At 39.0% G+C, this 25,540-nt stretch overlaps 1 protein-coding gene across 2 annotated transcripts in view; it reads left to right on the forward strand.

The window, feature by feature from the left end:
* The window catches only part of CFAP47 (cilia and flagella associated protein 47), a 186,448-nt gene that overhangs the window by 66,988 nt on the left and 93,920 nt on the right, over positions 1-25,540 (forward strand). For both annotated transcript variants that reach the window (XM_028727418.2, XM_077927386.1), the window contains 10 exons: positions 957-1,091; positions 1,997-2,109; positions 4,132-4,282; positions 6,597-6,685; positions 7,744-7,830; positions 12,234-12,316; positions 15,586-15,788; positions 17,624-17,732; positions 19,439-19,665; positions 20,373-20,550. In XM_028727418.2, the coding sequence (XP_028583251.2) occupies positions 957-1,091; positions 1,997-2,109; positions 4,132-4,282; positions 6,597-6,685; positions 7,744-7,830; positions 12,234-12,316; positions 15,586-15,788; positions 17,624-17,732; positions 19,439-19,665; positions 20,373-20,550 (1,375 nt within the window). The remainder of the gene's footprint in view (positions 1-956; positions 1,092-1,996; positions 2,110-4,131; positions 4,283-6,596; positions 6,686-7,743; positions 7,831-12,233; positions 12,317-15,585; positions 15,789-17,623; positions 17,733-19,438; positions 19,666-20,372; positions 20,551-25,540) is intronic.

Below are 25,540 nucleotides of genomic sequence, written 5' to 3' on the forward strand. Positions count from 1 at the left end.
GCAGCTGTTAAATTAGCAAAGCAAATCAGAAAGCTTGTCACTGAATTGTAGCTCAGACTTGAGGTGAATCAACACAGTTGAACAAAGGGGCTGGAAATGTTGCATTTTTCACTCAGAGTATAATATATATTTTGGTTTATGCATAGAAAAATAATGGTTACCTTCATACAGAATCTGAATATTAAACAAATGGGCTTTACTACAGACCAGTACTTGCTGGATTCAGTCATTTACTTGCATTTTAAACCCAAATTACCATAAAATCCATTGGGTTAGAGTGTATTTCTGCCCTACAAATAAAAAATATATTAACAGTTGTGATATTCATCTGCTTTACTCTAATTGCAGAAAGCTGCATTGTACTTCTAGTGCCATGAATGATGCCATATTTTATGAGATTATTAATGAACCAATTATGTGAACTGGTTAATCCTATTATTTTTTTTACTGAGGTACTCTAAAAATGATGTGGGATGCAGTAATGGCAGGGTGGATACATTTAGTCATAAGTCAGTATCTGTGAATAACTGCATCCGCTGAATTTCAGAATGCTTGTTTTGTAGTATACCTTGCAGTTTCAATAATGTATTAAAATGTAAATGATAGATCTTTGTGACAATGGAAATATGTTTTTATGTTGAAACTTGGTGAAAATGTAATCTCTATTAGTTAAAGTAGTTCTACAATCCTCATTTTCAGCAGTCATGCAATTTATTACAACACAATGAAAGTAAAATTTATTCCCTGTTCCTCATTGAAATATACTTTGTATGTATTGGGGTTTGAAAGTTTAAATTCTTGTGTCTAGGATTTACCCTTTGCTTTTGTTGTTCCTTTATGTATGAAAAATCGGTAGTCGAGATGATAACTTGATATTGAAATTCCTTCATTTATAAGCTTTGGTGGGGGGAACTTTATCCACAGCATGAACTTACTCTGCATCTTTTTTAAATTAGGCTACAGACATTTGTGATCCAAATCCAATCACAATGCTTATGCTTTGTGTCTATTTATATGAGTGGCTTCCCCAGTATTTACCTAAGAAATCTGTTGAGTTTGCTGGTCCGCTTCATGCTACTGTTGTTAGAAAGGTACTAACTGTTTTTTTTTCTACTTTTAAGTGACTCCTTAAGGAAATTACATTGTGAGTTCCTTGCGCTGGGAGGAAACAAAACTTTAATCCCTGGCTTAGTATTATGTTTGAACTAGGGGTTGTGGTTTGTTTCGCTCCCCAAAATTCAGGCTCTGTATACATGGTTGGTTCTTGGTTAACTGATCAATCTCTGGGATTGTTGTTTCTTCCTCTGTGCATGAGCAGAGAAGAGCAAAACAGATGTGAAGGGCATGATTATGGCAAATCATTAGCTATGGTTTACCATGATATGTGAACAAGACCTTAATAGATGCACTATGTAAATGCTACTGATTATGTGTTGCATATATTTCCACAATATTTCAGTGCTGGGGAAAGGCAATCTTTTCCCCATGTAGCAGGACAATTGCTACTTGGAGTGGCTTTCTGGAACACGGCAGCTCAGACATCACAGCCATCCGTTAGTGTTATCACTGGGAATAAGGAGCACTGTACTTCCCAGTGTATGTGCTACATTGTACTGACAGCAGAATATTGTGCAAAATAAACAAATCTTGCATGGTTTTTGCTTGAACCTTCCTGGGCACATGATCAGTTTCAGAGGTCCTGCTCTGGGCTGGCATGAAAAGTCAATCAAGACGGTGTTTACCAGGAGCAAGCCTAGTGGCCTTTAAACAGAATCTAAATACTTATTCCTCACACTCTCAAGCTTTTTACTGATTTTATTGCTACATGAATAACACATCCCTACCTGGCATTATTTTATTACACTATTGGTTCACAATACCACTCTTTGTGGTGTGGTGTTTAAGAACATTCTAGAATAAACTGTCTGGTGAGAGCTTTCAGAAAAGGTGGGATGGAAATAAAATAAAATGTTATTTGTTTATTTATTTGCAACAGATACAGTTAAAAAACCCAAGTATCAAGCCTTTGGTTTACACTGCTACAATTTTAGGAAGAGAATGTGCTGATTTTTCATTACCTAAAGGAAATATGGTCACCATTCCCCCAAAGTAAGTAGCCTTCCATTTTGTTTTACTGAACGAGATAGTCTCTATTCCTTCTTTATCTTTTGTAGGATATTTTGCAGAACAGCAGGTGTCTGAATGAGACATAATGTTCCCAGTCTTCAAATCACAGTGTATATTAGAAGGATACTATGGGCTTGTATACTCCCCTTTCACTTTCTGGCTTTCCCTCTCAAGTATGAGAGGAGGGAGTGTGTGAGCCCATGATGTATTATGTCTGAATTGGATCAGGGGTAAAGCAGCAAATACTATGTAAAAGCTTTTCCTCGATGCTTGATCTCTAAATGAATTCAAATAAGGAGCTCTTCCTCTGCAAATTGCCATTTTACGTTTCTTGCAAATAGTTCAATAGGTTGAGCAACACAGATCATCCCCTGCTGCACTTCGTATTAATCAGAATTGCTTCAAAACAAAGTGATGGTACAAAATTAACTTGCAATGGAGAAAAATGTCTGAAACATTAAGATTTCTATAATTCAGCTCCTGTTGCTCTTTATTAACTTATAGCTATCTTTATTTTATTTTTAAGTTAAGTTAGGTGCATATGTGTGAGACAGTTTCAGGGCTCTGGTGATGGGGAAATTAAAGCTGGAGAGGAGGAGGAATTGGAGAGGGTTCAGATGGAAGTGGATGCAGCTAAAGGGGGCATTTGCAGTGTTGTGGAGGAGCAAGAGGGGGCATGGGGAGAAATTAAGGGGAATATGTTAGTGTCCCTCCCTTCTTAAACTTCTTATATTCCTTAGTACATCCCATAATAGAAACAAAGGATGAGTAGCCCTCAAATGTTCTGTAGTACCTTCACACAATGTATTTGACACCTGGTACCATGGGTTGTCTTCAACATGAAGTTGAAGTCTACAACTCCTACAACTCCTTCTCATTAATTCAATCAATCCGAGGTAATCTTCCAAGTCAGGAGAAATAAGAATATAAGATGTTGTGTAAGTAAGCTTACAGATAAGTAAGCTGTATTTTATTTTCCTTTCCCCGTCTGCTTTGTAAAATTCTATAAAAATAATAAAAAGCTTTATTTTCTAACTGTATGGAATTTTGCCAACTCTAGTGCATCCTGCTTTTTGACATTTTAACACAGTAGGTTATTTTTAGTCAATAAAAATAATTTCATGTAAGCTACTTGCTTAAATCTCTCGTTTTTAAATGTTGGCAAAATTGAAAGTTTAAGGAGTCGTCGACATAACCTCCTAAACAGCACTTTGTCAATACATTTAGCTGTTTTCTCCAGAGTTAATACAGCATGAAGTTAGAACAATAACGTACTTGAAAAGATGTTTGTTTTCTAAAATCAGCTGTTTATGATTATCAGCTAAGGTCTGGATGTACTGTATAAAATATTTAAAACAAGTACTTTAAAAGGATGAAGAAAATAATAGAAACTGAGCTTTGTAGATAGACTGATTGTATCCTACACTTGTCTCCTACAGCTCAGCTCGCATAGGTGCCATGGCAACTAGGGACACATCCCTTGGATCCCCACATAGTCCCACCACATTTTATATATTGTGGGTGGCTGAGCACACTGCAAAGCGATGTGACAGTGGGGCTCCCATTGCTTTGTGTCTTAATTTTCCCAACATGTCTCTGGGACCCATATAATACGAGATCCAGAAAAAGAACTCTAGAACATCTGGTGAAAATAAATTAAATACTAATTTGAACAGAATGCAATGAATTTGGTATATATTTTATTCAGAAATTTATAAATAATTTAAAAATTACTTTGGGTTTAATTTTAATGGCGTACACAAATCTTTCTGTGCCAGTTTTAGTCAGTGGTGTTCTATTAATTTTTTTTTTTTTACTATTCAGGATTCTTGTTCTAGGGCTTGTAAGGCTTATTTCCCCACATGCTCTTCTGTTGTCAAATATTTATTCAATGCATACTTTTACTAGATTTGAAATATCTATTTTTACCATTTTGTGATTTATTCTGGGAAAGACTTTGCCATAATGCCATTGCAAAATATATTGCTGTATCTCCTGACTTAGGAGCCAAACAACCATAAATGTGGAGTTTACTAGTCGCTTCCTGCATCCTGCTGAAGCTGTGCTGTTACTTATTACAAAAGCTTTAACTGGAGTGGTTGGGGCTACTATGGCTTTCTCCTTGAAGACAAAGATCAGTCGTATTAAACTTGCTGTAGGTACCATGCACTTAATGATAAAATCTGTAGTCCGTTAGAATCAAGTTTTCATGTGTATTATAGAATAATAGGTCATATTTATTGTTTGTTCCAGATAGCAAACACCCTAAGATATTATATAGTGAGTCCATGTTTAAAGATCTCTCTGTTATTGAAGATGCTGAAATATCTCTTGCATTATTAAAACAGGGCTGAGGAACCAGCGGTCCATGGTTCAGATGTTTCAGTGGAGCATCTCAATGCACCATGTGCCATCACCTTTTTGCCCAGCCTCCCATTTAACAGGCTTGAAAAAAGCCCAATTGCTGTGAGAGGTGTATTTTTTGAGGAGGAGGGATCACAGCTGGGAAGGGAAGAGCTAACACTCCCTGGGCACTGTGGTACCCAGCCAAAAATAGTGCCCCACACCACAAAATGTTAACATGCTTGTTTGAAGCCTAATTGCTGGAGGCTGGAGAGCAGCAAGTGTGTGTGTGTGTGTGTGTGTGTGTCCCAATTTTGGACCTGCCTGCTTTAGTCCTGATCACCACTGCCTTGCAGCCCTCAGAATATTAACCATGAGGGAATGTGTCCCTCAGGCTGAAAAAAGTTTCCTCGCTGTTGCCAGTTCCCAGGGGCGTCTTATCCATAGAGGCTAGTGGTGCAGGGTGCCAAGTTCTGGAGTGCGCCAGGGAAGAGGCGGAGGCTGGACGCAGTGCCTCCTGGCATCAGCTCGCCGCCCTTGCCTGCCTCCGCCATGCCGCGCCGAAGCAGCACCACGACGCACCCAGAGCCACTCTCTGCCATGGCCACTGTGGCACGAAGCGGTGAGCTGAGCTGGGAGCCGCCGCGTCCAGCCTCTGCCTCTTCCCCGCTGGAGGAGCTGCCCTCCAGCCGCTGCCCTCCTCCTCCAGCCCCACAAAGCTGGGTGCATTGCCGGCAGCCAGCCGTCCTCCCTAAAAAAGATTGGCAACTCTGGAAACGGGGCCGGGGGACCGGGGCGGAGGGATCTTTGCACCATGGCGCCAGATATGCTTAAGATGGCCCTGCCAGTTCTGCTCATGTGTGAACATGTATTTTACATGGGTATTCACAGGAAGTGTTGATTTGGGGAATTAGCAACGCTGTTCTTTTGATTCTTGCTGGAGACAGTTGTGCACAAAGCAAATTGCATTGGCTTTGAATACCTTTCTTACTTTGAGGGATTTCGGACTGACCAGTAAGGAGACCATATTAGCATGGTTGCTCTGGAGAGTTAGCAATAACTAAACTGTTGTTGCAGTTGTAATCATATTTATTTATAAAAGAAATATGGTTGAAATGTAAGAAATGCAAGTATAAAATGCTTTGGAAGCAACAAACTGGCACTGAAATGCCTCCTAAGGAAACATACAGAAGAGAAAGGGCTAAGAATCCATTGCACAGGATAACCCAGCCACAAGTTGCCTGGAGCACACATTTAGTTACTGTTGCGAAGAAGGGAGAGACCAGAGGGTAGAAAGTTGCTTTATATGGAGTTTGGAGTTAAGAGCCATAGAGACTTAGCTTTGCTATGGGAAGAGTGAAAGAATCATGAAGGGTGAAAGGTTATATGCAAAGTCATCCTTTCCCCCATCTTGTGAGAATCAGAGGCAGGCAAGGAAATGGAATTAAGGAAAATAGGAAGAGGTAACAGAATTGAGACTCTAATGTTCACCTTTCTTGAGGTAGACAAAAATCGAAGATGGAAAATGCTTGGCTTCTTTGCTGTAACCTAGAGGTGTGCTTCCAGGAATTGGCAGGCAGCGCCATCAGAGAGAAGGGGTTATTTAGTAAACGGTCTGTGGACAATAGCTGAAATAGTTGGTTATCGGAAACACAAGATGAAACTGCCTCTCCACAACCACTGGCTCATGTGTTCCTTGTAAATCCACCATTTTCTATGAAAAATAGAGTCATTCTTTGGAAGACAGCAGCAGATGCCCTCCTGCAGAGAGCTCCTAGCTAGTCCAGAGGGAATGAGGGAAGTTAGATGTAAGGCTAAAAGTAAAAAGAGAAGAGAAGGGTCAACTCCCACTGGGTGTGCCAACTCTAGAGAGCCGGCGTTTCTTTGCCCCCCTCAGTATTTGTTGGAAAGGGGCTGTTTCTATGAATATTTTATTGACAGAACTTTACACTTTTCGAAGTGTACATTGCACTGCCATTAACCTGTGTGTGTGTGTGTGTGTGTGTGTGTGTGTGTGAGAGAGAGAGAGAGAGAGAGAGAGAAAACAAAAGGATCTGATTATTTAAAAATATAATTAACTTTGAATTGTGAGCTATAAGACTAATGCTTTTTTCATTTACTTACAGGGTGTATTAAAATGCAAATCTCCATGTTATGAGCTAAATGAATTAAATCTGCAGGTTATTAGTCCTTTCAAAATGGATGGGCCATTCAGGTAAAACATTAGATTGAAATGGTTTGGTTTCTAGGCAGTTCTGTATATTCTTTCCATAATTTTCTGTTCTTGCTTTAAACATGAAAAACCAGTAAATGTCACCATTTACCAGGACACATATAAAATGCTCTGAATTATAAAGAAATGATTGGTTTTCAGGCATGTATTATTAAATTTATCTGTGTTAAATTTTGTAGTTGTTTTAAAGGATTTTGTATCTGAAATATGCAATAATCTGATGACACATTAGCTTTGACTTTTTCTCCCCAAAATGATGCTTTGGCCATAGGCATTCAACTTTTCTGGCTACAGAGTTTTATGTCATTTTATTTGTCTTTAAAAGTTTGGCTAGAGGCTCTACTCACCCTGGAAAAGACATTTTCAGATTTAAGAGTTTTAAAACAGCGTTATAAATTACAAATTAATAAAAACAAACTAGTTAAAAACAATAGTTAAAATACAATAAAGCATTTAAAACCAGCATTAAAATGCTGATTGGTCAACATCATCTGCACCTAGCATTCCACAGCCTGTCTGAATACAGAGGTCTTAGCTTGCCAGTGGAAAGATAGTATGGAGGGAGCTACTCCAACTTCTCTTAGGAGGGAATTCCACAATATGGGAGCAGCCACAGAAAAGGCTGAAAGTTATCCATAACTTTGGGATACCTGGAAGTTTTTGTTTTTATAAAGAAGACATTTCACCACTGCTTCTTTTAGATATGGTGGGACTCTGCCTTGATGTAAAGAAGCATTCCTCACTCCCATTACCCACTCCACCAGTCCCCCAACAGCTGCTTTTATAAGCTGGGAGGGGCAGGGGTCAAGAACACCTTGGGTAGGCCTCATCTCTCCAAGGATTCTGTTGTCTAGGTAAAAAGTACATAAAAAAAAGCTTAGGTTTGGTTATTAAAGTATTTTTGCTAGTACAGAGACTTTGGGATGGGTAGGTCGGAGATCTTAAAATCTAAGTATTGCTGTATTCCTATTTTTGCAAGTTGTTTGTTTTATTACCTTTAAATATTGTAGGCTTTTTGCTAAACTGGAAATATTTTTTAGTGTCATTTTAGTTGAATCAACCAGTTGCATCACTGAGCCTGAGAACTTAGACCAACTCAGCCATATTAAACAAGGTAAAACGAAAAGGTAAGTTTTCAAACTTACTAACTCGCAGCTCAGTGAGAGATAATACAGTATAATTCTGTCATATCTTTTTATACTTCCTTAGTTGGTTATTGCACTATGGTAGTTATAGTAGCAGTTTAAATGAAGGAATTCTGCAAGAGTGTAATTATACAGAGGAATGGTACAGGTGTGCGTGCATATGCACTGTGTTTCTTACACCCCCATTCTGGTTTAATGAGTGAGAGGAAGGACCAAGCTCACTCTTGTCTTTTTAAAGCAGCAGACGTTCCTTGTGTATATTGGTCATTATAGAAATAATGAAGCTTGCTAGGTGAATCCTGCCCATCAGCAGAAGCCCTGTGCAAGGGGTTCCACTTGCACAGTGTTGTTTCCCCCCTCTCTTCCCCCTCCCCCCACCCGGTTAATTGGCCTGGGGAGTCAGGAGACCCCACAGAACAGCATGTAGGCAAAGAAGAAGGGGATCATTCTGTCTAGCAGGTTGATTTGCTTGCACAGGCAGAACTTTTCTGCTAGCACAACGTGAACTCTATCCAGATGCTTAGAAAGTCGAGGTAACTATAACTCAACAGCTCCTGTGTGAAGATCCTGTGTGAGCTACCTTGCTGAGGACAAAAGCATGACCTGATCATAGGCCCTTACCTGAGCCCTGCCCTGAAGGTATCTAGGAAGACTTCCTATTTCTAACCCAACAGCGCCTATTGGGTGAGACTAGGCATTCAATATCCAGCCCTACAGAATGCACAGACTGGAGGGGCTGCCTTCAGAACACGCCCACCAGCTCCAAAGGTGTCTAAGGGTGCTCAGCTGTTGATCTTGCTGCCTTTCCATCTCCTGCACATACCTGCCAAAATGTGAACAAATTAACCTACTAAGCCACACCCACCACCTGTGCCCTTACCCACCATGCCATGTAGAACAGAGTAGGTGATGAAACTAGCCTGCAGGAGTGGACATGGGGGAAAATCCTACTCAGCTCTGCAGTGACTGGCACCAAGATCAATCTTGCAGCCTAGGTTGGGCCAGCTGGCTGCCAGAAATCAAAGGGAGGCAGTGCATGTGTTCTTGCTCTTTCTCAACCAATCACAGAAATGCTCTCCATTGATAGCTTTGCACCAGCGGTTTCTGTGAATGGGGTTTACATTGACATCTCATCTATATTTACTGAAATTCTGCGGTTGAAAAAATCTTATATATGCACCGAACATTCACTTTGTACCTGATTACGGATGGAATATTTCAGTATTATTAACTCCTGTTATATGTGGTATAGCCATCCTTTCCACAATGGTAACTTTCCATGTGTGAGGTAAAAAGAAACTATCACATTGTACTCAGTAAATTTATTTACCTCACTGTATTCCTATAAGAGGTTTCTGAAAACTGTTTGAAATAGGTGGAAGCTAAGAAATTCTAGTCCATTGAAAGAGCACCACAAGCGTGACTGCTTTTAAGATCCTCCTAGAATTGGGGGCAGAAGGAAATGCAAATTGAGAATCTCTGCTATAACCTAAGTTCCTTGGTGTGGTTTACCCATATATGAAAGTCTTCTCTTTGAAGGCAATTCATTAAAATATATGCTGCTGCTGCTGCTGCTGCTTCTTTGTAGCCTTTATAACTGATGAAGCTCACATTAACCCTAACATCGCTAATTTCATTATTTGGCTGCAAGGTTTAATTATGGAAAATGTAATCCTGTTCCACAGAGTTAGACAATAGCAAGAAATTAGTGTGACATGTATGTTCTGCAGCTGATTACTGTCTTGAATAACATACTTACAAAATGACATTAATAGGCATAAATAACTTAGGTCCACAATTTCAATGGGCCTATTCTGAGTAGAATATACAACCCTAAGTTTGTTTTCTCTTTGCTGTATAATTGCCTTATCAGTTGTGATGGCTTCTAGATTCTGATTCAGAATCTAGACTGAATCTAGACTGATTCAGACAGTGAAATATCAATATTTGTCTCTCAATCCTACTGTGATCAGCTGTAGCCAGGAACCAAAGTACAGTATCATGAAATAAGTTTTGTGAAGCCAATAGGCCTTTGGAGCCATTTTTTTTTTTTTTTTGTGAGCAGCCATTACCCATACTTTTCTTTTTTTACTTTTATGCATGATTGATTAGGTATGATACGGAAACATAAATGCAGTACTGTCATTTTGTATCACTACTCAACCTTTGGTATGGCAGAAAGTCAAAAGCATACTTTAGATACCTTTTTTCAGTTCTGGAACCCATCTTTAGCCCCTAAATGCATTTGGGGATCCACTTTATTATATTTTACCATATGCCTGTATGGTGGCAGTACTGCTGTTAGACCGCAAGCTGGTTCCTGATCCACCAGTTGAAGACTGCTGCTTTAGATACTCATAATATTACCTTACCTGTGATCAGTGTGGAATAATATGGGTTTTAATACTATATAAGATAAAACTAGGAGATCTTACTCAGTTATCAAAAGATCAGAATCCACAGCATAACAAATAAAAAGGGCAATGGGCTATGAACAAGATACAGGATATCAAACACAGGAGTTTCAAGGTTTCACTATGACATTTGTGTTATATTCTTTTGTTTACATGGATATTAGGAGGCAAGCCAGTCATAGAGAGACAGTATACCTTTTCTCATGCAGAGAAAGTATACTGAAAATGAAAATAGCTGCCATAAAGGAATATAAAACTGCCCTAAGGCTTCAGTCCTAAACCACTTGCTGATCAATTAGACATTTTCAGCTGTGTTTAGGATTGAACCAAGTAAGATCCTTCAGTGACACATGGCTAGCCATGAGGTAGTAAGTCATAATCTCAGGGGAACAATTTGAATTTACAATTACAAATTAAAATAAGCCAGTTAACTATATAGAATTGTAATTGAAAGAGCTTAGAGTAACTGAATAGATTGTTGGCTTAGGGGATTCCTTTGAGACTCCAAATAGATTTAGGAATTGCAGATGAGGACACCTTTTCAAATTCAAGGTTACTCCATTATAATAGTTAATGGAATAGAAATTCTTAGATTTTGTGGCCTAAATTAGACATTCAGGTAAATTACTGGGATTAAGGCAGTTTGCTGGAGGAATTAAAGATCAGCTATCAAGGTCAATTACCTCATATTTGTTATACACATGTGATGCTATATTTTTTGCAAGAACATTTAGTGTAACTATTTAGAAAGTTATTTCAGTGAAGGAAACATAAGGGCCGAGATTAAAGAGTCTTAATGAACTAGGTAGAAGATTGGTAGCACATTCACTGAATGTAACATGGCAGTGGCATTAAAATATTGAATACAGTGATCCAGGTGAAGCATTGGACCTGGTCTGAGTACTGTAAAATCAAAAGAGTGTTGTGTAAGTGAGTGGAGTCTTCATACCATTTGAGATTAGGTATTGCTATACCTCTTCTTTCTTGTCCTTATAAAGGGTTCGTTGAGGTAACTGAGGCCTCTTGTTTTCATGAACAAAATTTAATAGAATTTTGGCCCATTATTAAACGAGAGATGGGTGTGCTTATTGGTAAGACTCGGAATAAGTAAAGATGGTTAGCTTTGACCAGTTTTTGAGCTTAGTTGTTAAATGTTTTATCAAGGGAGTGAAGTTCAGTTTTTCTAGTTCAGATGGAGTCTTAGGTATATTCACTCCCAGGTATTTCTGGCCAGTTGTTTTGTGTCAGTTCAGTTGTAGGTTTGGCGGGGTGTGTATACACATCAACTCAGATTTGGTGAAGTTAACAGTGAATCCAGATATCTTGCCACATATAGCAAGTTGGTGCATAATAGCAGGTAAAGAGGCTTTAGGGTCAGAAAGGAATAGTGCAACATCATATGTGAGCATATTGATAAGATGGATTTTTCCAGATAATTCAAAACCTTTTAGATCCTCATCTGCTTTCAGTGCCAAAGCTAAGGGTTCTGTGGCCAGGGCAAGATAGTGTGGCCAATGGGAAATATCTAAGAGTGTTCCCCATTCACCAAAACTTGGGCCAGTAACCCATAGCATACATCTGAGAGCATATCAACCCAGGATGCACAAATACCAAAGGAACGTCAAATTGTGAAGAGAGACTGCCAGTTTAAACAATCAAATGCCTTGACTTCATCCAGCATCCCAAGAACAAGAGGTTCTGGAGGTGATTGACCCTTAAAAAATGTATTGAGAATCTTTCTAATAGGCTATGAATCTGACTTGGTCATGGTGGATATGGCTGGGTAAATTTCTTTAAAAGGCAATTGGTCAGTATTCCTGTAAATTAGCATTCATATTAATCAATGAAATAGGTCTATATGATTCAGCTTGTTAAGGTTTGGGTATAACTGTGATAACCGAGGCACACCAAGATTCATGAATTTGGCCTCTATTCTTTATGTCAAGAAACAGTTTGTTTTTCATTTTTTAGCTCCGAAACTGACATACTGAATAAAAGACATGATGTGATAGGTATAAAAAAATTATGCAGTCAAGAGGACAGATCAAATGCTGGTAAGCTCTATTTTTAATCATGTTTATTATTGGTTTCACAGTTTAATTTGTTAAACTACATATAACATTTTTCCGATTACTTGGAAAAACCCCCTACTATATTTATAAATATTGATTTTTTCGGGGGGAGGCTTATAGTGCTCAAATGTATTTTACCTTCCCTAAAGAGTAACAGTGTAATTTTGTATAAGTCTTTTGAGAAGTAAGACTCACAGAATTAAATGAGTTTTACCCCAGGTAAGTGAGATTGCACCCTAAGGCACTTCTGGCTTGAAGTTGCAGTACACTGGTGTGGAGAGCAGGTGGGGGGGGGGGCAGGAAAAGGAAAGGAGAGGTGGGTTTAAAAGTCCTGCAAGTGCATCCTTTGATCCTATTAAATCTATCTGCCAGGTCTTAGATCCACTTAAAATATTATCTAATGCCTTTTCTTTGTGTATCTTTTTGACGGGGTTTCAGTTGAGCACTGAAACAATCATTTTACCAATACTTCTGAGGACCTGCCTTTGCCTACCAGGTTATGGGTTCATTATTGTTGGCCCTATTTCTCAGTGATGTATTGGGCAGCTGAGCTCCTGAAAGATCAGTGATTAAATTATCTTATTTAAATAACTGTTAGTTCCTTGCAGCTTTTGAAAGAGGGAATATCTCATTTGTTTTACTGTTTTGTTTTGATATATATTAGATATATGTTTTGACTTAAGACTTTATTTCAAAAAGGAAAAACAATATTTCCTGAAATATATACAGATTCAGAGTGAAAACATAGCTTTGCTCCCAATGTCGATGATTAAGAAAGAACTGCCCTCTCCCTTTCTGCCCTGACTGGTATAAACAAGAGGACTCAGGAAGCAGCATTGGATCTGCCACTCAGCTTCCCTCTAGATAGAATTGCTCTGCCTGCTGTTATCTTTATGAAGGAAATATTGTTGTCCAGGTTAAAAAAAAAAAGCTACTTCTTTAACAAAAAAATTCTGCAGTTGCTCTGTCTTGAATTCGTATGTATTTGTTTTTAAGTGCATGTATTTGTTTTTAAGTATGTATTTGTTTTTAACAGTATAACATATTCTACTAGAATGCATAGTATGTAAAATGGTTTTATACAATATATAGTATATAACATAGATCACAATGGAGAGAAGCTCTTATATTCAGGGATTTGTGTGCATTCAGTGGGATGTTAAAGAAAGAAAGCTTTAACTCTAGAAGAGTAGTCACAATCCCTGCCTCTTGTTTTGAACTAACTTTAAGTAGAGGTAGATGTCAGAGAATTCTGATGAAAAAGGAAGCAGAAATTGCTACAGTTTGCATGTGATCAGGAAAATAAATCAGTCAAGTGAATATAATCAGCAAATGATACATTCATTTCAAAGTAAATATCAAAAATAGGTAAAAAATTCATTTAATTTAAGTTACATAATTACTTACATAATCTATGTAAAGGTAAAGGTAAAGGACCCCTGACTGTTAAGTCAAGTTGTGAACGACACTGGGATTGCGGTGCTAATCTCACTTTACTGGCTGAGGGAGCCGACGTTTATCCGCAAACAGGTATTCCGGGTCATGTGGCCAGCATGAGTAAGCTGCTTCTGGCGAAACCAGAGCAGTGCACGGAAACGGCGTTTACCTTCCTGCCGGAGTGGTACCTATTTATCTACTTGCACTTTGACGTGCTTTTGAACTGCTAGGTTGGCAGGAGCTGGGACCGAGCAACGGGAGCTCACCCCGTCGCAGGGATTTGAACCACCAACCTTCTGATAGGCAAGCCCTAGGCTCTGTGGTTTAGCCCACAGTGCCACCCATGTACATAATCTATGTAGTTTACATTAAATAGCAGACGTTGGGATAGTATTTGGCAGAAATCAAACTGCAGCAGAACAGAAATAGCACTGATTGCTGGCCCAGGTGCAGTGTGGCAGCTAATATGTATCAAGGGCTAATATGTGGAGATGAAATAATCACAAGACAATTGCTTTGTGATAAAATGGGCCACAACCTTATTGATTGCAGATGTACGTAAGTCTTGGCATAGGCATTGGGTGTGTATCCAGAATCACCCAATCTGACTGTTGGTTGATTACTGAGTAGGCATTGGGCAAACCTTAGTCTTGGATGAAGTGGGGTTGTAGTCTCTTCCTGTCCCTCCAGTGCCAGGGTATCCCATTAAAGGGATTCAGGGGGAGTTGATTATATCAGAGGCTCAGGCAGGGGCTGGGGCCTATAGCACTCCTCAAAGAGGCAATTCCTGCAGAGGTCCACTAATTTGATGCAAGTCTTAGGAATCTTCTGCTGCCAAATTGACCCTTGACATCACTTCTGGCAAGTTAATGGTTGCCCAGTGCCTATGCCAAATCTTTTCATCTGCATTCAATAAATCTGTGGCCTTATTTGATCCAAACATAAGTGTGTGGTGTCCATTATTATATGTTGTCAGGGAGGTGGGGAGCAAAGAGTGTCAGCATACAGTTGCTGTGAGGAATTGATCAGAACCACAGGCGAGCCACCAGAATCCCCTGCGACCATTGGAGGAGGAAATGATGTCCTTCCCAGTCGTCTGAGAAACACGCGCCTGCCCCCCACCCCTAGAGTCAGGCCACAATCACTGCTTACTGGGGGAAGAGATAAGCGGTCCTTGCAATGAATACAAATAAGAAGGGAAATCACTGCCTTCTTACACCCCTGAGTATGACATTGGGTTGTACTCAGTTAACTTTTAATCAGAGTAGATCCATTGAAATTAATGACTACTAATTTCAGTGGGTCTACTCTGAATAAAAGTGAGTTGAATACAGTTACAACTGAATGCCTATATGAAATTAACTGCATGATTGTTTGAAATGGACCTCTTTGCTGATTCCTGATTCAAATGCCTGTATTATGTCTAGTCATAGCATGGCTCATAACAGCTGGGGTGATTTGCAACAGAGAATGGTGTTAAAAGGAAGGATTAACGCCCCTTCTCCCACACTGCAGCCACGATTGTAATTTCTCCCCTACCCCACACTCCCGGAGTTGCTTTTAGACGGAGACAAACATGTCAGGAAATCCAGGAACAGATTTACCAGGCAATGTGTGGTTCTGACCCTTTAAAAAAGTGCCTTATTCAAAATTCTCCTGTTCTTTGAGCAGCATAGTTAAAGCTGATAAAAATGGAAAGCATGAATTAGCATTTCTCTATTATCTGTCAAGTTTCATTGTATTCCTTAAGAATTTAAAATATTACGTATTGTTATGTACTGTAATTGCATTCTTACAATGTTTCTATATTATAGCAGAAGCATTTACTAGCTCTGATGCTGTAGCTGAACCTCCAAATGATGCATTGGCAACTAAGGAATCAAACTATTTACAAGAGTTCTTCAGCCCAATGGATGTAGTTTTCCTGACGGGAGAAAGCAGTTCAATCCTCAGGCTTCACTATCTTCCTTTTATTATGGGAAAACGTTATTGTGCCATAATTTTGTTCAATGAACAGGTAAATAAGTATATTTTTCATATGTTTCCCTCATGAATGACATGAGAAAAATTGGGACACTAAATCTTATTGTTATAACAGTTCATTGAAAATGCAAAAAATAAAAATAAAATAAAATCCACCAACTTCAAATCCTTGTATCCTAAAACATTCTTGCAAAGTCCGATCTTCTCCAATCCTCTGTGGGTCCCTGGACTCATAGGTCAATATTAAGCAATCTTGAAGAAAGTATGCAAGATGTTCCATAGCCATATCTGCATGCCAACACATACCTTTTAAAACAAGCAAACAAACCAAAGCACTTCAAAAAAAAGGGCATTCATTCATTCATTCATTCATTCAATGAAATTATTGCTTACCTTTCACTCAAATGATATCCAGCATCTTATAGCTGATTATAACAATATAATACAGTAAAAAGAAATTGTCCTGCTGATGGGGAACTTAAGAAATATGTTGGGGAGAGTTGATGTTAAAAGCATTCCCAGTCTCTTTGATATTTCTATAGCTGTTGCTGCTATTTTTATGAAACCTCAGGTGAACTGGGGGAAATAGCACCGCCCCACCTCTCTTCCAGCTCTACAGTTCTGTGATAAGCAGGCTGTAAGAGATAAAACTGTCACTAGAACACATGTAGGCACGCCACAGTCTATGAGGTGCATGTGGCTCTCCACCACTCTCTGTACAGCTCCCCCCCCCCGAAAACTCCACCAACTTTACCCTTTTGCTGAGCTGATCAGCCATCAGCTAGGTGATGGGGAAAATGACACTATCAAACAATTTAAGATCTATCCAGACTGCTGGGGGTGGAGTTGTAAAAACCTCTGCTCCGCAACAATTCCAGTATACATACAGTCACCATCGCTGTGATGTTCTTAGCAATCTCTGCAGAATTGCTGTGTGTGAGTTCGTGTGTGTCCATGGAGGAAATGTTTTAGACTAAAACACACACATACACACACAATTTCTTTTAAAGGATTGGTTTCCATATTCAGCAGTTTTGAACCATGTGGCCATTAAAAAGTTACAGTTGCGTAAGTGTCTTAACGGGAGAGCTCAAGATTTTTCAACCTTTATTTTTAAATGCAAGAGTCAGCATGCTGTGAAATAGAAAAGAGCAGTACTGTTAATTTGACCTTCATTTATAGGTGTCAAGATTGCCTACAGGTATAACCATAAATTCTGGGTGTCTGTTAAATTGTAGCTGCATTTCAAAGTTAATGAGTGGGACCAGACTGTCCTAATAAAGGCAGAAATATTGCCTTAACTTTACAAGGATTAGAGCTCTAGAAAGGGTGCCACTATAGATGATATTCTTAATGTTTGGTTAAACATATGTGCAAAATGTTGGAATAATACCGAGTTCTTTTTTTGTGACTCCAGCAAGTAAAGAATGCACCATGGGATCAGTCTAATAGGTTGATAAACCTATCCTTGAAGTCCTCTACTGAAGACTGATGAACATTTAAAGGTCCATATGGGTTAAGCCAATTACATCACATCTTACATGCAAATAATACATGCAATCAATGGGGGAAATGGCTTTCATGGCATTGATAGGGCACCCATGTGAAATAATGACAAATACTTCTGGTCCTAATTATTTCCTACCCAACATTGAATTACCAGATTTATTTTATTATACCTTATAGTATTTCCAGTTTAGTTTATGAAGAGGCTTTAAAACGAAGACTCTCAAATGCATGAAATATTCTTGTAAGTCAAGCTTCAATGTTGCTGCAATGGATTTGTGTTTGTTTATAGTCTGAGAGGCTTCTAATTTGTTCTGCATGGATTGTTGTCGAAATTGAAATGCATATGTTCTTGTGTTTCAGATTGGGGAATTTGTGTACCTGGTGGAAGGAACATGTGATTTACCATTGCCTTCAGGCTTACTTCCAATGAATAGCCCAAATGTTCTGTGCATTAGCAGCATGCTAGAAGGTAGAGTGGGGGTATAAAAATATCTCCCCCCCCCCACGTTAAACTTTTAGATACAATAAATTTCACAAGCAGTGAAATATTTTGCAATGCGGAGGCATCAGAAAACTGCCATTGGAATATATAATTGTTTCTTTTTCTGGTACCTCAAAAGGTAGTCAAACATTTTTATTTGGATTACAAATTACTTCTTGCTCACACGTATTTCTTATCCTTGCATATGCCTGCTCCCTACTGGTGCAAATAACAAAGGATTATTTTCAGTGTTCTCCATACATCATTATCAGTTACAGCTTCTTTCCTGGTTGTCTCAGCATTGTATATTGGTATCATATGGTTATGACTCTGCTTATATGAGCACTATGCCAGGTGAATGTTCCTAGACTCCAAAGGATTGAAATTTGATGTATAGAGTTCTGTTCTGACCATTTATCAAAGCCACATGAAGTACCCTTAAAGGTATAAAAAAGCTTCATGCTGTAATTCTTCACAGTATTTCAGGCCTGGGAACCTGTTTAGCTTTTTTTTAACAGGTCTCTTTATATTTAGACTTACTTCAGCTTGCAAAAATCAAATTTGCAGTTTTTGTTCAATTAGTATCCTCTAGCCTTTCTGCCATCTGGATTTATTACTGGTTGATAATGACCTGGCAACCCAAACAGGCAATAGTTAAAGGAGAAGAAAAGGTTACTTATCTGTAATTGTAATTCTTGAAGATAATAGCTTGTATAGCCTTCCTTCACTTTGCATGGATCCAAACAGCAAATTACCTTGGAAGAGCTACAGTTACTGCACAAGTGACCTTTCTTTCATGGCCTGTGATTCAGACATACTCCTGCATGTCCATTTAATGAGGGCCAAACAGCCCTGTCAGCAAGGGATTGATGCTTGCGGAGACAGTGTGCCCCTAGGCTTCTCCAAAATGGAGTATATACTGACAGTAGTATCAACGAGAAATATAGCTACATTTCTTTAGCACCACTGGGCCATAGATATACACAGCTTTGGCAATAGGGCATATAAAGTCTCTAAACCCATCTTTGTTTAATTGAACTCAGTTTTTACATACTCAAGATTTGTTCCGTGCTGTGCTTTTGAATGAAACCAGCAGCTTGAACTGTAATGCTAGCAATGACTTTTTGCCTAGTCACTTATTTTTGCTTACTGTGAAGGAATGAAAATCAAGAGTTATAAGATTAAGACTTATTTCCACCATGACAGCTAAAAGGGGAAGAAAATGTTTTAGTAGCGTTGTAGTTCAGCTGTTTTAGTTGATAAATTGAAAACAAGTTTGAAAACAAGTGGGTTCAAGCTGGTTTTCTCCGTGATTCCAGTGCATAATAGAAATGGGAATTCAGATTGCTAACTTTTTTCTGGCAGGACTTCTGTATCTTTGTAGTTGCTTGACATGAGAAAATCTACCAGATGAAGTTTATTCCTTCACTTTATTTGTCAGGTGCATTTTGTTGAACCATAGGGGTTAGAAGCACAGGAGCCCTGCTGAGAAATAAAGTTAGCAACACTAGTTTTTGTGTTGTGTTGTCCTTGTCAGCTTTTTCCAACACTAGGCTTTTGGCTCTTGCTCAGGGAAGCCATAGCAATTGGTGCTATGGTACCAAATTTAGCATCTGCCTGGTGCAGGTGTGCTGTAGAAGCAAAAATCTTAGTTGGCCATTGTTGATGTTACCTCTTGCTCTTGTTTATTACAGGTGACAGAGAAATACAACCAGTGCTTTGCCTGAAATGTTGTGTTGGTAATACACTTCGAGAAAAGCTGAAGATCCCTCTCGTGAATGAAGCTAGGGAAAAGGCTCTGGCTCTTGCAGCACAACAGCAGATGTCTGCTTTGGAGTATGAGCGAAGAAAGGTCACTGGGACACTTGAGAGCAGCAGTGTTCGAGTTGCAGTTGCAGCTTTAGGTCTGTCACAAGTTGAGGTAAGAACATTATTGACTGCAGATCTTATAGTTGTACATTGTTCATTACATTTTGAAGCTGACAGGGAAGCAACACTTTTGACTGCATACTGCACAATTGGAAAAGGCCTCTTTTGTTAAGCTGATTCTGAGCACCAATCTTGTAATGCAGTTTTCTCCATTATGTTATAAAGCTGCCCAAACCCCCAAAGTTTGATTTTGAGAGGTAACCTCCAAAATCTGGAAGTAAGCATCTCAGCACATAGTAGCAGGGTTGGATCAGAACTATGGCGGTTCCTGGGCTAGCGGACCCTATTCCAGCTGAAACACAATTTATATGCACGAGATAATCCAGTTTCTTTTGACATGTCTGTGCCCAGCCCCCATCCTTAAGTGTTCCAACCAACCTAATTTAGTAAGAACGGTATCATCTATTTCACTTGAAAAGAAAAATTGGTGTGTGCCGTGGGAAATACAGCATTCCTACAGACAGAAGTTAAAAAGTAAACTATATTTGCACCACCAAATCCCCCAAATGGCTTTTTAAACATAGAAGAATTTGAAGAGTATTTTGATAACCATGTAATACAATTAAGAAAGTAATTCTGCAAAAACAAGGAAATAAAAATCTAGGTGCGTACACAGAACCTTTTACATGCTTCCTCGTTGACTTGCAGTTAGCATGGAAACATTGTTAATAATCAACTACACTGTTCCTTTATTTACAGAAAGATGCGCTGCACAACTTTCCTAAATTTTTAACAAAATATATTGAGTACAGTGTTGAAGTGAGCATGCCTGAATATTTTGAAAGCCCTGGAAATATAGAAATACCTGTGTTGGCATCAAGCAGAATTCATCCTACACACCAGGGAAAAGGACATATTTGGTCTGCAGAAGAAAGAGGTAACAAGCATCTGATTAGTAAATTATTACTACCACTGTCAATAACAAAACTCTTGATACTAATTCTGAAATTCTTCATATATCTTACCATCCTGTTTACTGCAGATGTTCTTCACTGGGAAGGGATGGCCAGTGAGTGGAACAATATCTGTACAGTGGTACCTCAGGTTACATACGCTTCAGGTTACATACGCTTCAGGTTACAGACTCGGCTAACCCAGAAAGTGTGTATCTGGAAGGCAGTAATGGGAGACACCTTGATAGTTTTCTGAATCTTCTTCAGAGGTCTGGTTTCCACCCTCTAACCCACTTGGACCTTGGGGTTCACAATCCATCTTTTGAGGTTCAGAATCCTCTATCCCCCACCCCTGTTGGAACCCTCTCCAGGTCTTCCAAGGAGGACCTCGGGGTCTGATCACTTGCTCCATGACACCTCCATGGGGACTCATTGCATAATGCAACTTAAAATGCTTTTATTACATGATTATAGCCTTTCCTTGGGCTTCAAGTAATTTTTTTCTAGTTGATGGTTTTCAGGCTCTTCAAAAAGAATTTGTGCCTGAAAAAAATAATTTACGGTTGGAAATTTAAGGACTGGAGCTTTGGAAGTAAAAGCTTGTGCCAGTGAAGCAAACAGAGCCTGTGGGACAAGCAGCTTTGATTATACAGGATATGTAGTGGAATAATCATACAAAAAAGGCCAGTGACTGATTTTGGTATTTAAACCTTTTAATTATCAACATGTTTACTGGAAATCTTACCGATGTTGTTGGCATCCATCTGTTAGGAAATATTTTTAATAAGCTAACATAAAAATAAAATGTATCAGAATTGCTTACCAGTATTTCAACAAGATACTATCACACTTGCTGAATCTCAAAAGAGCCCTTGGTTCATTTTGAATCTCAAAAGAGCCCTTGATTCATTTTGACATCAACATGATTTTCTTCATGTACCTGAGGGAAATATTGTTACATGTTTGTCTGCATATTTCACATTGTCAGTCTGTGCCATCTTTGTGTCTTAGGGGTCAAATTAAAGATCACTGAACCATAGCTGTGACAATGAAAGCAGGTAATTTCAAGTTTGCCTGGTTGCTTAAATATTCAGGATACCTAATTTGGAATTCACTGGATTTTGTTGCGTAAGTGCTCCATTGTAGTACCTAGAAGTTTGAAAGCACACCAGTGCAAGTAGATAAATAGGGACTGCTGCGGCGGGAAGGTAAACAGCGTTTCTGTGCGCTCTGGTTTCCTTCATGGTGTTCCATTGCACCAGAAGCAGCTTCGTCATGCTGGCCACATGACCCGGAAAGCTGTCTGTGGACAAACGCCAGCTCCCTCAGTCTGAACGCGAGATGAGCGCCACAACCCCATAGTCACCTTTGACTGGACTTAACCGTCCAGGAGTCCTTTACCTTTTTTTTTACCTTTATGAAGAGAATACAATATTGGTTTATCTTTAACGTGTTAAAATACTTGTTTCTTTTCTTTTAAAAGTAACTCTTCTCAATTTTCTCGCACATTTGTATTCATACATTAATTAAATAGTTTGTAGCTTGGATCAGTGCTATTGGTGTTTAGGCTTCATAGAGTTTGAGTTTTGTGCGTATTAAGTAAAAGACTGGATGTGACATACCAAGCTATCTTCAATTACTTATATGTAATGCTTCAGAAAACAAATATTAGCCTATATATTCCAAATTCAAATTCCATCTTACAAGACTGAGCTGGATCTTTTTAGCAAAGAAGTGAAACTCCCTTTTTTATAATAAGCACAAAAATGAAGAATTGGCCATTATGTTAACCACAACTGCATGTTGATGAGATATAGTAAGGGGAATAGAGTTCTAATTCCTGAAGCTTTGAACAACTATTATGGTTGGCATTAAAAATAATAATAATCTGCACCTTGTTCCTATGACTCTAAAATGCAGATATCTTATGGTACCTTCGTACCATGTGAAGAGTTTTATCTGCTGATGTATACATGTCAGACTGCTGTTAAAGGTACAGAAGCAGACCATCATTCAGGTCAGAAGGCAACAGTGGCAGCTAGACTTTGGAGTTATAAATATATGTGAATAATTCTATAACTTACAATATTCCAATGACTGATTAAATAGTTTGCTTTGTACTTGATGCTTGTGAAGTGCTATTGAACTGTTAAGGCACTAATCATTTTAATATGCTTTATTTTTTTTAATTTTGTGCCTGAATAATTCAAATGAAATTTTTAATAATTACATTCTGTCTTTGGGTGTGCTGTGCTTTCATGCTTAATCAATAGCTGTTCAATACTCTGAAACTAAAATAAGGGTGGATATTAGCTTTTGGCTAATTCTATCTTCTTTTTAATTCTGTCTCTCCATTGTTTTTCATCTCTAATGGCCCATTCATTAGAAAGCAAGGGCAGACGCAGGGCAGCACTAAAAGAAGCACATCTCTGTTTTCAGTAAAGTTAACTCTCTATTCAAAGAAACGAACATACACTCGGCCTAGTGGTCTCAGCAACACTTCCCAGCAGGTCTTGCCCCTATGGAGCAGTTGACAGGACTGAAGGTCCCTGCTTTCCACACTTCTCTAAGGTTTCTCCTCTCCCGGCCGTTTCCCAAGCAGTCTCAAATTGCAGTCTGCACACTTCTGACCTCTGTTCTGCTCTTCGCATTACTATGCAGGTTCTTGGGGACCAGAGAGGAGGGGAGGGGAGCCTGTTGCATCGGGAGAGGGAGACTCCCTGGATTCTTCAGCAGCGTCTGAACTCTTCTCCGCCTGAACTCTCCTTGGTGTCCCACCACCAACCTCCTGGTCCTGATCCTTCCTCCTCTGGGGTTTCCCCTGGGGGTTCCCTGACTGGTGCCCCCCCACCATTCATCTTTGTCCAGCCAGTCCTTGACATGGGCTACACCATTGATTGTCACATCACTAAAGTTTGTAGAAAATAAAGCGGACCACACAGCCAAACATCCTCCACTAATCCTTACAAATAAGATTGAATATCATGTCACATCACATTACTTAGGCTAGCAAATCATTTACAATATGTTGACTTCTATGGTTGCTAGAACTAACATTTATTTCCACTACTCAATTCAGAAGACATAAATATTTACATATGTAATAACACTATCTAAAAAGCATAATTTTCTGAAAACTTCACCATATGTGTTTGTTAAAGATATGCCTTCATATTATACTCAAGAACAGGTTATCATTTTCACTATATGCCTTATGAATTCTGCCTCGGTTCAGTGTCTGGTGTAATCGGAGCAATCTTTTACAGTGGTGCCCCGCAAGAGGAAGGCCTCGCAAGACGGAAAACTCGCTAGACGAAAGGGTTTTCCGTTTTTTGAGTCGTTCCGCAAGACAAATTTCCCTATGGGCTTGCTTCGCAAGACGAAACGTCTTGCGAGTTCTTGTGAGTTTGTTTCCTTTTTCTTAAAGCCGCTAAGCCGTTAATAGCCGCTAAGCCGCTAATAGCCGTGCTTCGCAAGACAAAAAAACCGCAAAACCACAAGACGAAGAGACTCGTGGAACGGATTAATTTCGTCTTGCGAGGCACCACTGTATTTCACAGAAATTTCCTGGAGCTTTAAAGCACAATGTTATCAGTTATCCTCTTTCTCTTCTGGTTGTGTTCTGTGGGTGGCCTATTTTGTTTTACATACATACTAAGATATGACGTTTTGAGATGCCTACCAGTGTTCTAATCGTAGTTATGGATGGCTAGTTATGTGCCAGAACTGGTGTCTTTAGAAGCAGATATACATCTCAGTATTGCATCAAAAGACATGTACAACCAGTTCAGTAGGATAAATGGGCATTGTGAACCATATGCAGAAGGAGATGTGCATTCAGATGTGTATCAACAATGGAAGTACACATAGAAGGCCACTTGCATGTGCAAATCTTCCTTACCAGATTGGGACAGGCATCTTTACAAAAATATTACTGCTACTTCTCCTTGTGCACAGTGGGTGCAGGATGGGCCACAAATTGCTTGCAATGAGGGCATGCAGTTCTTGTGTTAATTAAATTTTACCTCTTGGCTGCTGTTCTGTTAAGTATAATTTTGGCAGTTGTAATATACCAGGAGAAAACACAAGTGGACCCAATCCTTGGGTTTGTAACAAAGCAACAAACATCAACTCGAATTCAATGAATAACATCTTCAACTTCTTAGTTCTGCTAGAAATTAAGCTTATACAATATCCAGCTACCGGTATGTAAGTCCCTCTAGATCTAGAATGATCTTTGTGTGATTTGTGAATACCTCTCCTGCAACTGATATTCACAAAATTATCTGCTTTGACATCCTAATTTGGTGTGGCAGTCTTTTGGACAGCGCTTTCTGCAGTATGTTTAAAAACTAACCCTACAAGGTGGACCAACTTGCTGTCTTCCAGTGCTTCTTCAAAAGATTTGGAAGTAGTGAACCAATCTAGGATAAGACCTTTGCTATTTATTTTGAGGATGAATGTTTATACTATGCAGGAAGTCATGCTTAACAAACTGATAGGAAATATGTGTTTAATTGTACTTGGGTATCAAAACCAGAATATAAGCATACCATGAAAAGCAGCCTTTAGCTTGGCCCAAGATGTTTTCTGATGTGCAGTAAATTCTGCAAAATGCAAATCCCAGGAGAAAGAATAGTACATAGGAAAAATAGACCTATACTGATAATAAAGGCATGTTATCTAAAATGTATTGCTAATATTTTTGTGTAAAAGAATTGTGAGTTTTGTCTTGTGGTACTGAATATACTTAAACTATATACCAAAAAATTGAAAAATCATCTAATGTGGATATTTTCTGTGCTCCCATGTACTGCGTGAATGATACGAGATAGTTACAATCTAATTTGGGGAAAAAATATTTATGAGCCAGGAATAAGTGAGCGAGTTTTATTACTAGTATAACTGACAAACGTGGGACGTTTTTGTGGAAGATAGCCGATGGGGATAATAACTTGGTGACAAAACAGAAAA

The sequence above is a fragment of the Podarcis muralis genome, chromosome 4 (genome assembly GCF_964188315.1).
Source record: "Podarcis muralis chromosome 4, rPodMur119.hap1.1, whole genome shotgun sequence".
NCBI classification, from domain to species: domain Eukaryota; kingdom Metazoa; phylum Chordata; class Lepidosauria; order Squamata; family Lacertidae; genus Podarcis; species Podarcis muralis.